At 35.1% G+C, this 13,732-nt stretch overlaps 1 protein-coding gene across 4 annotated transcripts in view; it reads left to right on the top strand.

The window, feature by feature from the left end:
* LOC133051956 (probable ubiquitin carboxyl-terminal hydrolase FAF-X) overlaps nucleotides 1-13,732 on the top strand; it is a 144,016-nt gene that overhangs the window by 75,018 nt on the left and 55,266 nt on the right. For all 4 annotated transcript variants that reach the window (XM_061136636.1, XM_061136635.1, XM_061136633.1 and 1 more), the window contains 6 exons: nucleotides 1,275-1,617; nucleotides 2,804-2,899; nucleotides 3,295-3,506; nucleotides 4,702-4,942; nucleotides 5,258-5,407; nucleotides 6,164-6,284. In XM_061136636.1, coding sequence (XP_060992619.1) covers nucleotides 1,275-1,617; nucleotides 2,804-2,899; nucleotides 3,295-3,506; nucleotides 4,702-4,942; nucleotides 5,258-5,407; nucleotides 6,164-6,284 — 1,163 coding nt within the window. The remainder of the gene's footprint in view (nucleotides 1-1,274; nucleotides 1,618-2,803; nucleotides 2,900-3,294; nucleotides 3,507-4,701; nucleotides 4,943-5,257; nucleotides 5,408-6,163; nucleotides 6,285-13,732) is intronic.

The raw sequence follows: 13,732 nt of genomic DNA, 5'->3' as shown, positions 1-13,732 counted from the left end.
AGATTCCCACTTCATCGAGATTGTCTCCTGTATTTGGGCTAAAATTATTGATGTTTGTGTAATGTATCCCTTAGGTTTACTGGAATAGAAAGGTGTTTTAGAATTTATCTGTCCTGGATAAATTAGAACAGGCCTTTTATAGTTCCTATTGTTTATACCTATAATACAGTTCACTAAAGGAAAGCTATGTTTTATTACTGGACTTCATGTTGCTCCTTTGTTAATAAGAGGGATTATGTAGCGTTAGAAATTTAAGGATACCTTTATACGCAGACCTAGAATTACTGATATATTGAAGACCTGATTAAGACACAAAAGAAGAAACCCACCAGCATTAAAATGAATATACCATATTGTGTTGAATATGAAGCCATCATAGCCATTAACTGAGAATGAAATGTAAATTATTCAGATTAAATTCAGATTCTGTTTTCTTTCACTGTCATTTATAGAAGTAAGACATAGTAAGTACAGAAGTCCTAAAAGAAACTAAGAGTCTCAAAGACAAAGGACACTACCTGAGAATTATCAGCTTCATTGTATTTTAATGGAAACTAACAGTCACACAACTGAAAAGCATCAGAGGACATCTTGAATTGTCACAAACACAATGATTACTGACCTAGAAGTAAGGTTGAATTATGTAGGTAGTTTTGTTTACTGTGTGCAGGTATTGAATGTAATATTTTAAGAAATTAAAAAGATTTGAGTTTTCTTTTTAATAACGTTTAGGGGTTGCTAAGAGTCGGACACGACTGAGCGACTTCACTTTAACTTTTCACTTTCAGGCACTGGAGAAGGAAATGGCAGCCTACTCCAGTGTTCTTGCCTGGAGAATCCCAGGGACAGGGGAGCCTGGTGGACTGCGATCTATGGGGTCGCACAGAGTCAGACAGGATTGAAGTGATTTAGCAGCAGCAGTTAGCTGAAAGTCATCGTATGTAATATCTCCTTTTGCTTTGAAACCATATAAGCTAAATTAGAATGTGACTTCAGAGTCTGAACCTCTTGAAAACAAGGAATAAGCTTCTATATTTAGATGAAATCATATAGCGTAGTTCCTGGAGCTTTGTGGTTGGACAATAAATAGATATTTGTTAAATAATAACTGCCAGAGATGTGGTTAAAAAATAAGTATTTCTGAAAAGATGCCTTTTTAAGCTGTAATTAAAATGTGATTATGCTAAATGAATTATTTCAAATACTTGCAATAAACTGTATTTGAAGGCAAAATTTTAGAAACCTAATTACTGATTTCTTAAATTTTTTCCAAGGTTTTTATTAAAGGATGGCCAGCTGTGGCTTTGTGCTCCTCAGGCAAAACAAATATGGAAATGCTTAGCAGAGAACGCAGTTTATGTTTGTGATCGTGAAGCCTGTTTTAAGTGGTATTCCAAGTTAATGGGGGATGAACCAGACTTAGATCCTGATATTAATAAGGAATTCTTTGAAAATAATGTGCTTCAACTTGATCCTTTCCTGTTAACTGAAAATGGAATGAAATGTTTTGAACGATTCTTCAAAGCTGTTAATTGTCGAGAAGGGAAACTGGTAACAAAAAGAAGAGCCTATATGATGGATGATTTGGAACTAATAGGATTAGACTACCTTTGGAGAGTAAGTAAAGAAGTAGGAACCCCTGTTTACGAACATTGTACTTGAGGTGGCTCCTATAAAATGTAATTGAGGAGTCATGGTTTTGCTTTTAATTTATGTGTATTTATCCTCTTTGGTGTTTGTGCTAGAAATTGAGGGGTAGCAGGGAGGGACTGGGTGGGAGCTGTTCACCCCTAAGTTCTTGTTATGTCATTTTTATTTGCCACTATTTTTGAGTTCATATTTCCTCCCCCTTACCTCTCACCCTACCTCCCCCGATGTCACCACCAGTGTATCTTTGTACTTAGAATTATTTGAGATGTGTGCAAGTAGAGTAACCATTGCCTACCTGCACATCTTTCACAGTTCCCTTTGAAAAGGTCATTGGCTACATTTCTTAAAAGTTATATCTTGGGGTTTATTGTACATTTAATCCCAAAAGAAATGAAGGACAGAAAAGAGGAGTGTTAGTTAGACGAAGTCATTAGTACCTTTATGATATTGTTTGATTTGTGATATATTTAAATACCTAGGAGAAAAATGCTGTATTGTACTTACGGTTTTTCCATCTTGATAATTAAATCTTAATTACCATCTCAAAATCTAAGCTATTAAACTTCACCTTATATTGTATTTTGTATGTGGGTTTTTTTGTGTCATTTCTCATCCCTGGGAAACAAAGGTGTTTGGTCTTCCTTTGATATTAGTGGTTTTTTGACTCATTCTCCCCCTATTCCTTTCCTTTTGCCTCCCTGAACCCTTGAAGGATCAGCCCTGAAACACCCAAATAACCATAGAATTCTAAACATGTTGTGAAAATCTCTGATACAGTTAGATAAGTGATAAAGATGTTCAAAAGTTTTTGGAGTTGACTGAATTGTTTTCTGTGATAAATGATTTTTCATGGAAAATTTTCAGCTTCTTTGAATTACTCCTTGAAAATCTCATAGCCTGGCTGCCAAATTGCAGAATTATGTAATATTGATTAAAGTATATGCTTTTCATTTTAAAGCAAATTACTCGAGAAAATTTGTATATAGTAATTATTAATATTCCACTTAATTCTGTCACTTAATTTTATTTGGCTTGCATATCAAAAGCAGTTTAGTTTCAGATTATTCACTTTTAAAAATTACAGCATTTGAATTTAAGTACCAAATGAAAATATATCTTGAATGTTACTAATTACTTTAATTTTTGGATCTAGGTCGTAATTCAGAGTAATGATGATATTGCCAGCAGAGCTATAGATCTCCTTAAAGAAATATATACAAATCTTGGCCCCAGATTACAGGTCAATCAGGTGAGGATTGAGATGCATAAACACTTCCATTACAGTTAAACTGAAAAGTAACTTTGTGTTAAGTAGAGTGTTTTAAATGTAAATACTTAATGCACATTTGTCCCTTACAAAATGCCAACTCTTTATAATTATCTTTAGGTGGCTAGGATAATTTTGACTATAATGATTTATTATTGTTTGCTGAGGCAATCAAAATACTTGCTTTGACATCAATCCAAATTTTTTTTTCATAGTTGGTTCATACTTGTTTATTATTGACTTCCTTTTGTGTTTTATTGCTGATTAATATATGATGTGATTAGGAATTAGCTAAAGGTTGTCTTTAATTGCATTACTGTCATTTGGTTTTAAATTTTGAAGCAGTTTACCGTCTTTATTTGGCTTATTATTTGTAGGTGGTTATCCATGAAGACTTTATTCAGTCTTGCTTTGATCGTTTGAAAGCTTCATATGATACATTGTGTGTTTTGGATGGTGACAAAGACAGCATTAACTGTGCAAGACAGGAAGCTGTTCGAATGGTTCGAGTATTGACTGTTTTACGTGAATACATAAATGAATGTGATAGTGATTATCATGAGGAAAGAACAATTCTACCTATGTCAAGGTTTGTAAGAAACTGATCTTTTGGTATTAATTTGAAGTTATTTATATTTTATTAGCCAGCTAATTGGGAAAGTTATGACATACAGATTAAAAAGACCATAAGCAAAGAATGTATTTCTGGTGGTCAGTGTCCTGCATTTTAAAAACATTATTTGGATCTTATAGACACTGTTAAGTAGAAAATGTTAAGTTATATTTTGGAGAGGTGCTGTTTTCCAGGCTATTATCTGTCAAGTGTGGCCTTGGTTTTGGCAGTTGATATGTTTTTATTTTGATATTCTTTGTTTATGGTGTTTAAATAAAGTTTTTTAGAGACATCATTGGCAGTTCTGTGGTTAAGCCTCTACTTTCAATGCACAGGGCTCTGTTTCACTACCTTGTTGGGAAACTAAGATTCCATATTCCGCACAGCCAGACCATAAATAAAAATCTTTAAAGCTGCTTATGTAAATGTAACAAAGAATATTTTTTTAAATCGTCTTTACCAAACTTTCCTAAATTTAGAAACTCATAAAATAATTCATTAAATCATTTAGGTATAATTATGAATTAATATATTACAAATTACAGGATATAAATGATATGTCATAAATTAAATAAACATACTAAATTATTTAATAATGCTTTAAATGGAAGTTCTAGTTTTGGGAAAGTTTGTAGGATAAGTATCATTAGATATTTTAAAACAGAACATTTTTCAAATGAAAAACGTAAAATAGCTACTTTAATGTGATTTTTACTTTGTATCCTACCTGTGTGAAGAGAATATACTAAGAAATATTTTGGGGTGAATTTTTAACAATTAAAATTTTTTTTAGAGGAAACGTCCATTTTTTAATGTTTTTGTTTACACTCTCAAGCTGAAGCATATCTCTCTTCCACATTTAAAAATATTCCTGGTGAAGTGAGCTTTTATAGCTTAAGATTAACTGATGTGTTATTTGTGTCTGTATTATAGTTTAATGTAAGAAGATATGTTTTTCTGCAGCCATAGAGACAAAGGTTAATAGCAATGGAGTATAGTCACATTGTGCTTTCAAGATTAGTTACATTGTTAATAATTAAAGAAAAATAAAATTGTTATTTTCTATATTCTAAATGCAAAATCAGTCTACCTTCCTGTTAGGAAGGAAATGTTAAATTCTCAAATTTTTGTCTTGACCTTCTCTTGAATATTATTGTTTTTTCTCTCACAGAGCATTCCGTGGTAAACATCTCTCTCTCATAGTTCGGTTTCCAAACCATGGCAGACAGGTTGATGATTTGGATATATGGTCTCATACAAATGATACTGTTGGTTCAGTACGACGATGTATTCTCAATCGTATTAAGGCAAATGTAGCCCATACAAAAATTGAACTCTTTGTAGGTGGTGAATTAATAGATTCTGAAGATGACAGAAAGCTAATTGGACAGCTAAACTTAAAAGACAAATCAGTAAGTACATATAATTTTCAAATATTCTCCCAAAATTAAACATAGAGGCTGTTTTTCATTTGTTTGTAAATATTTATTCAGCATCTAATTGTGTGCAGCCTTCTCTGTTAGGTGTTTTGGTTATAACCTTAAGTAAGACAGATGTCTTGACAGTAGTGTTGTCGAGGAGATAACTACTAAGTGTTTATTTTAACTTTTTAATCATTTGTCTAAAGTTGAAGCAGAAAATATTTTTTAGCTTTATGATATGTAGTTTATATTTTGTGCAGGTATTTTCCATTTTCTTTTGTACTTATACATGCTGTCATTTTTCAGATAATTACGGCCAAACTTACACAAGTAAGTTGCAATATGCCTTCCAGCCCTGATAGTTCTTCTGATTCCTCAACTGGATCTCCTGGGACCCATTGTAATCGTTACAGTGATGGCCCTAAACCAGAAGTGGAAAGTTGTTTGCCTGGGGTGGTGAGTAGATATTGTATGCAAAGCATTACACTGTTCTTTGATAATACAGAGAAATGTGTAGAATGGCTGCTTTCTTAACAAGTTTACATGTTTTTTAGATTGGGCAAATATCTAATAAATATACAGTTAAATATTAACTTCTTGTTGAATTTTTTGGTGTTGGATTTTAAAATAAAATTTCCGCATGGATATAGGATTATATTTGGAAAGAATTAATTGATTACATTTGGATAATACTAAACATATATTCTAGAAAATATTAGCCTTTCCTTTGAATCATTACAGAAACATACAATCTGCTGTTTTTTTCATTTTCTTAATAATTTTACATCTGAAGGAACAGCCTTTTTCTCACTCCTGTCTACCCCTCTTTCATAAGACTTATTCTGGGATAGTACCACTTCTGTGTAAGAGGAATTTGACTTCTTGCAACAGTTAGAATAGGAATTTAGTCTGTAGTAGTTACCCCTGAAGGATGAAGTGTCTTCTATAAATAGCTTTGAGAACTGTATAGAATTCAGAGAAGCTTTGAAGGCTTATTTAATAAATGACTGCATTTTCATTATGAAGAATCAGTTGATTTGTAAAAGTGAGAAGATAAGGAAGGCCAGCAGTTTCAGATAGTAAAGATGGCATAGGCAAAGATGATATTTATAAGTAGAAAATTTATGTAGGGAAACTGTATAGGACAATTTTGAATAACAAAATTTTTTGACATAATTTATAGGTATATACTTTTCGTATTCTATATTCCAGATAATGTCACAACATCCCAGGTACATCTCTTTCCTTTGGCAAGTCGCTGACTTAGGTAGCAATCTGAATATACCACCTCTTAGAGATGGAGCCAGAATACTTATGAAACTTATGCCAATGGGTAAGAAAAATACCTCCCCATTTCTCTCTGCACTCTGTTGCTAATGCTGACACATAATTAATAAATAAATACTGTTTTTTAAATACATATCTTGTGGTATAGTCTAGTGTTGATCATGTATCATTCATACCATTGCTGATGAGAAATTTAATGTGAACCATTTAAAAATATTTAAGGGCATATAGTTAAAAAAATTTTTTTAAAATCACTCCCTATTATTTGCTTGATTTTCTCTGCTGTTTATTATTAAATTTTCCACATTCCCTGCAGTAATTTTTTAAAACAATTTTCAACATGGATAGATGTATTATTTCTTAGTTTTTCTTTTTCTCCAGTCTATTTTTTCTGGATATCATTATTCTCAGACTTGTTTATACAACTTTTGTATGCTAGACCCTCTGGTACACCTCTGTCTTCACACTTAGTCCTCAGTTTGCTGAAGCATAACCTTCTGAAACAAACAAAAAGTTATATGGGAAGCAGATTTTTTAACATAAAAAATTATTATTCTCAATGCCACTGAACTGTAATCTATTATAGTATTTTTGTTCATTTTATTTATAATAGTTTGAGCATAGAATTAAAGGCTGAAACTTTCCATAGTAATTTCATGCAGTATTGACCATCTGGAAGACTGAAGCCAGTTTTATCAATCTTTTTTCTGTGGAGAAGCTTTTTTCTCTTTTTTCTTTCTCAACCTTTAGTTGAGATCTGATGACTTGTCTTTATATGAATTTTTTTAGGAGAGGAAGAATTGTTTTATTTTCATTGGTGGTGACTGCTTAGTGCACTTGGTCAGTCAAGTGATTTAACTTCTTAGTTCAGACATGAGAGATTTGGAAATTTTTAATATTTTTGGCATTGTTTTATTTATGCTTTTGAAAATACATTATGCATCAGAAGGTCCTGTTGGATTTACTAAATTCATTTTCATGTTTTGGCTAATTACAGTTTTCTTTTGAAGGTTATGTTGATGTAATTCTGAATTGACTTTTTTAGCTTATTGTAACATTTTCACTATCTTTTTTTTTTTCCTTCCTTACAGTTCTGTTGTATTTTATGAACGCTTTGATGTGTTTGTACCGTAATATAATATTTGTTCATCTAAGCCTTATGTTTTGTAAAACCAACCATGTCTTATTACTGGGAAGAATTCACAAAGTTACAGAAAATTAGGAAATATATTACAAAAACTTTTTATTTCTTAACTATATGAGAGTAATTGATCTGATATTTTGTTATTCTCCAGAATGATACTGTGATTTCCTTCAAATAAAGACAGTCTGTTGTCTAATAGAGAATTAAAAATGTAAAGCAGAAAATTAGCAGCCAGATTTTCATCATGTAATTGATTGTATCCATTCAAGATGCACCAGTTATTCCAGTAACATTTTTAGCAAAGATTAGAAAACTTTTCCTGTTAAAGACTGGTAGCAAATATATTAGGTTGTGTAGACCAGTAGATGAAAATCAAGGATACCATGTAGGTACTTAAATAAAGGAAAACAAATTATCACAGAGGTTTTTATTAGCACAATTCAAGCTAAAATCATATAGTGCAGTTTTTATGATATGAGTCCACTAATGGAAGTCATGGAACTCTTTAGGGCATTATAATACTTTTTGAAGTTCAAAGTCTGTGTTCCATTTTATCAAATCAGTTGCAAATGTTCATTTGTTATTGCTTGTCTGTAAAATACAGATTATTTTATCTTTGGCATGGTTTTCACACAAACAGGTAATGCTCCATGAGCATATATAAAAGGCATTTATATTTCTTTAATTTTTCTCAATATTTGATTTTTATTATGTCATTGCATTGCAGCTTAATCACTTTGAATTTTAGGCTAGATTGGAAGCTTTTCAATTACGTTGTTCATTGCACTTTGAAATAATGGAGTTTCCTTTGCACTTAATTCAAGGTTTGAAATGCAGCAGGAACTGTAATCTCAGTTTGGAAAATATATCTGTCATAATTTAAATCATCTCTACCATACTTATAATACCTAACAAGCTGTAAATGGTTGTTGTCTTGTTTTGTTTAGTGAATAATGACAAGAAAAGTTTGTGATTGTTTGGTATAGATGGTAAGTCTAATTGCATAGTAAACAGAGGAAGTGGCATAATTAACTCTAAGGCGAGCGCAGAGAAAAAGAGAGTGAGAGAAAGTGACTGGCTTTAGTGAGAAACCAGTGCTTACCCTACAGCCAGCTCTTTTTATACTGTGTGTTTGTGTGTCACTGTTTACAGCCAACCCTTCTTATACTCTGTGTGTATGTGTCGCTGTTTACAGCTAGCCCTTATATTCTCTGTGTGTGTTTCCCATCGCTTCAGTCGTGTCTGACTGTTTGTGACTCTTTGGACCGTAGCCTGCCAGGCTCCTCTGTCCATGGGATTTTCCTGGCAAGGATACTGGATTGGGTTGCCATTTCCCTCTCCATCTTATACCCTGTCAATGGGAAATTGTGCCCTGAAGGCCTTAGTTTATCCTTTGCCTGTTGGAGGTATCTCACTGTTGGGTTGTCATGTGGTCTTGATAAACTGGCACCAGCAGAGAAAAATAGGCTATTGCTTTAAGGAAAAAAACAGGATGCCCACCAGGGCAGTGTGGTCACTGTGACTTCATCCGTTTTTTGTCAGGTTACCACAATGGGCCATTTTTAAATAATACGCTCTGAGCCCCTTTTGGACCCTAACCATAATGTTTCTTACACTTGGATATTGCTTTCTAATAGTGAGCTGAAAGAAAACTGACTGAATAAAACAGTATTTAAAGCAAAAGTATATATAGGAAATTTAAGTATAAGAAAATAACAAACTTGCACCGTCTACCACCATTACGATACAAACATATGCTATTTAACATTCTCCAATATTTTTTCTTTTTTAACTCTTTCGTAATGATAATGAAGACAGTGTTCATGACAGTACATGCCTACAGACCTGATGTTGTGAAGAGTAAGATGTGTGACACTGTCGTTAAGGTGTTCAACACCAGGGTAACTCCAGTCATTGATATATATTAAAGGATCATATATTGGAAGGACTGGGTTCAGATTCTAAACTCTGAGATTTTGAAGAAGTTCAGATACACTGTTGTCAGGATCAGTGACAGTTAAAGACTAAGAATCTTTTAAGAGTAGAAGGTTGAGACTTCATAACTATAGGTGCTTTAGTTACAAACATTAACATAAGAATTTGTTTCCTTTCTTCTTTATTTGGATCATCGAACAAATTAACAGTAGTTGTAAGTCATATTATTATACTTTGGGTGACATAGAGGCTTCCTTAACCTCTAGGGAAGGATTGTATATGAGGACTGTATTTTTTTAAACAGTTGGTGCCTGGAATTTCCCTTGTGGTCCAGTGCTTAAGACTTTGAGCTCTGCAGCAAGTAAAATAAAGCAAGGTAGGATAAACTGTTGTTGCCTCGTGAAAACCTGCTGCATTTTTCAGGTGTCCAGATTGATGGTTCTATTTCTGCTTAATCTCCTGCCTCATTATCATTGTCATCTGTAGAAGATGTTAGCAGAGTTTTTAGTTCCTTTTTGGTAGAAATTAGAGATCTCCAACTAGAAAATTAGAGATACCAAGGGACCATTTCATGCAGAGATGAGCACAATAAAGGACAGCAATTATATGGACTTAATAGATGCAGAAGATATTAAGAAGTGGCAGGAATACACAGAACTATAGAAAAAAGATCTTCATGACCAAGATAGCCACAAGGGTGTGATCACTCAACTAGAACCAGATCCTGGAATGTGAAGTCAAGTCGGCCTTAGGAAGCATGACCATGAACAAAGCTAGTGAGGTGGTGGAATTCCATTTGTGCCCTTTGAAATACTAGATAACACTGTTAAGGTGCTGCACAGAATATGCCAGCAAATTTGGAAAACTCAGCAGTGGCCACAGGACTGGAAAAGGTCAGTTTTCATTCCAGTTCCAAAGAAAGGCAGTGCCAAAGAATGTTCAGACTACTGCACAATTTGCACTCATCTCACACACTAGCAAAGTAATGCTCAAAATTCTCCAAGCCAGGCTTCAATAGTATGTGAACCAAGAACTTCCAGATGTTCAGGCTGCATTCAGAAGACACTGAGGAACGAGAGATACATTGCCAGCATCCTCTGGATCCTCAAAAAAGAGAGTTCCAGAAAGACATCTACTTCTTTATTGATTATGCCAAAACCTTTGACTCTGTGATCACAACAAACTGTAGAAATGGAAATACCAGACCACCTTACCTGCCTTCTGAGAAATCTGTATGCAGGTCAAGAAGCAACAGCTAGAACCAGGCATGGAACAAAAGACTGGTTCCAAATTGGTAAAGGAGTACGTTAAGGCTGTGTATTGTCACACTGCTTGTTTAACTTATATGCAGAGTACATCATGAGAAATGCTGGACTGGATGAAGCATGAACTGGAATCAAGATTGGTGGAAGAAATATCAATAACATCAGATACATCCTTATGGCAGAAAGCAAAGAACTGTTAAAGAGGCTCTTGATGAAAGTGAAAGAGGAGAGTGAAAAAGTTGACCTAAAACTCAACATTCAAACAGTGAAGATCCTGGCATCTGGTCCAGTCCCTACATGGTAAGTAGATGGAGAAACAATGGAAACAGTGACAGACTTTTGTTTTCTTGGGCTTCAAAATCACTGCAGATGGTGGCTGCAGCCATGAAATTAAGAGATGCTTGCTCCTTGGAAGAAAAGTTATGACCAACCTAGATAACATATTAAAAAAGCAGAGATGTTACTTTGCCAACAAAGTTCATCTAGTCAAAGCTATGGTTTTTCCAGTAGTCATATATAGATATGAGAGTTGGACTTTAAAGAGAGCTGAGTGCTGAAGAATTTGATACTTTTGAACTGTGGTGTTGGAGAAGTCTGTTGAGAGTTCTTTGGACTGCAAGGAGATCAATTCAGTCACTCTTAAAGGAAATCAATCCTGAATATTCATTGGAAGGGCTGAAGCTGAAATTCTAATACTTTGGACACCTGATGGGAAGAACCTGATTGGAAAAGCCCTTGATGCTGGCAGAGATTGAAGACAGGATGAGATATTTAATGACCATCACCAACTTGATGCACATGAGTTTGAGTAAGCTCCAGGAGTTGGTGATGGACAGAGAACGCTGCCCAGCATGCTGTAGTCCATGGGGTCACAAGGGGTTGGACAGGACTGAGCAATTGAACTTACTTATTGGTAGAAATTTGTCTGTGCTCTTTAATCTGTTCCTCAGTTATCCTGTGTCATCCTAGGAAGAACCTTCCAACTTATTGATGCATTGGAACATTCAGGGTATTCTTTTTTATTATTACTCTTTTCCATTATTGTTTATCACAGGATATTGAATAAAGTTATGACAAACCTAGATGGCATATTAAAAAGCAGAGACATAACTTTGTCAACAAACATCCATCTAGTTAGTCAAGGCTATGGTTTTCCAGTGGTCACGTATGGATGTGAGAGTTGGACTGTGAAGAAAGCTGAGCATCGAAGAATTGATGCTTTTGAACTGTGGTGTTGGAAAAGACTGTTGAGAGTCCCTTGGATGGCAAGGAGATCCAGCCAGTCCATCCTAAAGGAAAGCAGTCCTGGGTGTTCATTGGAAGGACTGATGCTGAAGCTGAAACTCCAATACTTTGGCCACCTCATGCGAAGAGTTGACTCAGTGGAAAAGACCCTGATGCTGGGAGGGATTGGTGGCAGGAGGAGAAGGGGACGACAGAGGATGAGATGGCTGGATTGCATCACCGACTCGATAGACATGAGTTTGAGTAATCTCTGGGAGTTGGTGATGGACAGGGAGGCCTGGCATGCTGCGATTCATGGGGTCTCAAAGAGTCAGACATGACTGAATGACTGAACTGAGCTGATTGAATAAAGGCTCCTGTGCTATATATAGTAGGACTTTGTTGGTGCAAGAGGTTCTTGACTCCTTCATTAATTGTGAGGAAGCCCCTGAAATAATTGACTTTCTTTACCCCATAATGATTTCAGAGGTCCACTGATTGTCTTGGGCTGTAAAGTGTCAATAGTCTGCAACTTAGTAAGCACTGTTGTATCTGCAGTTGAAGCTTCTTAGATTCATGGTGTTGGAGGGAAATTTAGCCGGAAGAGTGGCATGAATCTCCTGAAGATGAAGTATAAATCACCTTGATACATTTGATGAATTGTTTAATCTCTTGGTTTCAGCAGTGACATAGAGTTATAGGAGTCAGGAACACCATTTCGTGATGCAGAGATTAGGGGTGGTTGTAACCATTGTCTGTTAGGAGGACCATGAAGGAAGTCTCCTTCTCACGATGTATTTGTTCACCTCTGTAATGAAGCACTTGTGAAGTCATTTTGAGGACAAGATAGCTAAGCCCCAGGCACACTTTTTTTTTTTTTAATTAATTAAAAAAAACTTTAATTGGAGGCTAATTACTTTACACTATTGTGATGGTCTTTGCCATACATTGATATGAATCAGTCATTGGTGTACATGTGTCCCCCATCCTGAAACTTCCTCCCCCCTCCCTCCCCATCCCATCCCTCTGGGTTGTCCCTGTGCACTGGCCTTGAGTACCCTGTTTCATGCATCAAACTTGGACCGGGGATTTATTTCACATATGGTAATATACATGTTTCAGTGCTCCTCTCTCAAATCATCTCATCCTTGCCTTCTCCCACAGAGTCCAAAAGTTTTTTCTTTATGTCTGTGTCTCTTTTGCTATCTCGCATATAGGGCCATTGTTAACCATCTTTCCAGAGTCCATATATGTGCGTTAATACACTGTATTGGTGTTTTTCTTTCTGACTTACTTGATTCTCTATAATAGGCTCCTGTTTCCTCCACCTCATTAGAACTGATTTAAATGCGTTCTTTTTTTTTTTTCAAATGCGTTCTTTTTAATAACTGAGTAATATTCCATTGTGTATATACGCAACAGCTTTCTTATCCTTTCTTTTGCCGATGGACATCTAGGTTGCTTCCATGTCCTAGCTATTGTAAACAGTGCTGCAGTGAACATTGGGGTACATTACATGTGTCTCTTTCAATTCTGGTTTCCTCAGTGTGTATGCCCAGCAGTGGGATTGCCAGCCCCAGTCATTATTGAATTTGTTTTTGACTGCTGGGTATTGTTTCCTCAACAAAGGAAGCTTGGCTTGATCATGAGACCCACTGCATTGCCACACACAAACTAGTGATGTGATCTTTCCAGGCCTTGAACTTTAGCTTGGTATTCTGATGAATAGAAGTTGAGTTGAGCATTTTTTCTGGAACAAAGTTGTTTGATCACAATGGAAAACTTGCTCTGAATGTAGCCATTTTCTTCCATGAATTTCTTAACCCCTTCTGCAAATGATGATACTCTATCAGCATCAGCCATGCCTTTTATCACATGATGTTTAAGTTCTTGAGGTTATAGTGCTTTGCATAGATTACCTGCTGT

This window comes from Dama dama, chromosome X, assembly GCF_033118175.1.
Source record: "Dama dama isolate Ldn47 chromosome X, ASM3311817v1, whole genome shotgun sequence".
Taxonomy (NCBI): Eukaryota; Metazoa; Chordata; class Mammalia; order Artiodactyla; family Cervidae; genus Dama; species Dama dama.
The sequence above is the reverse complement of the archived record's forward strand: the minus strand, read 5'-3'. Positions and strand labels throughout refer to the sequence as shown.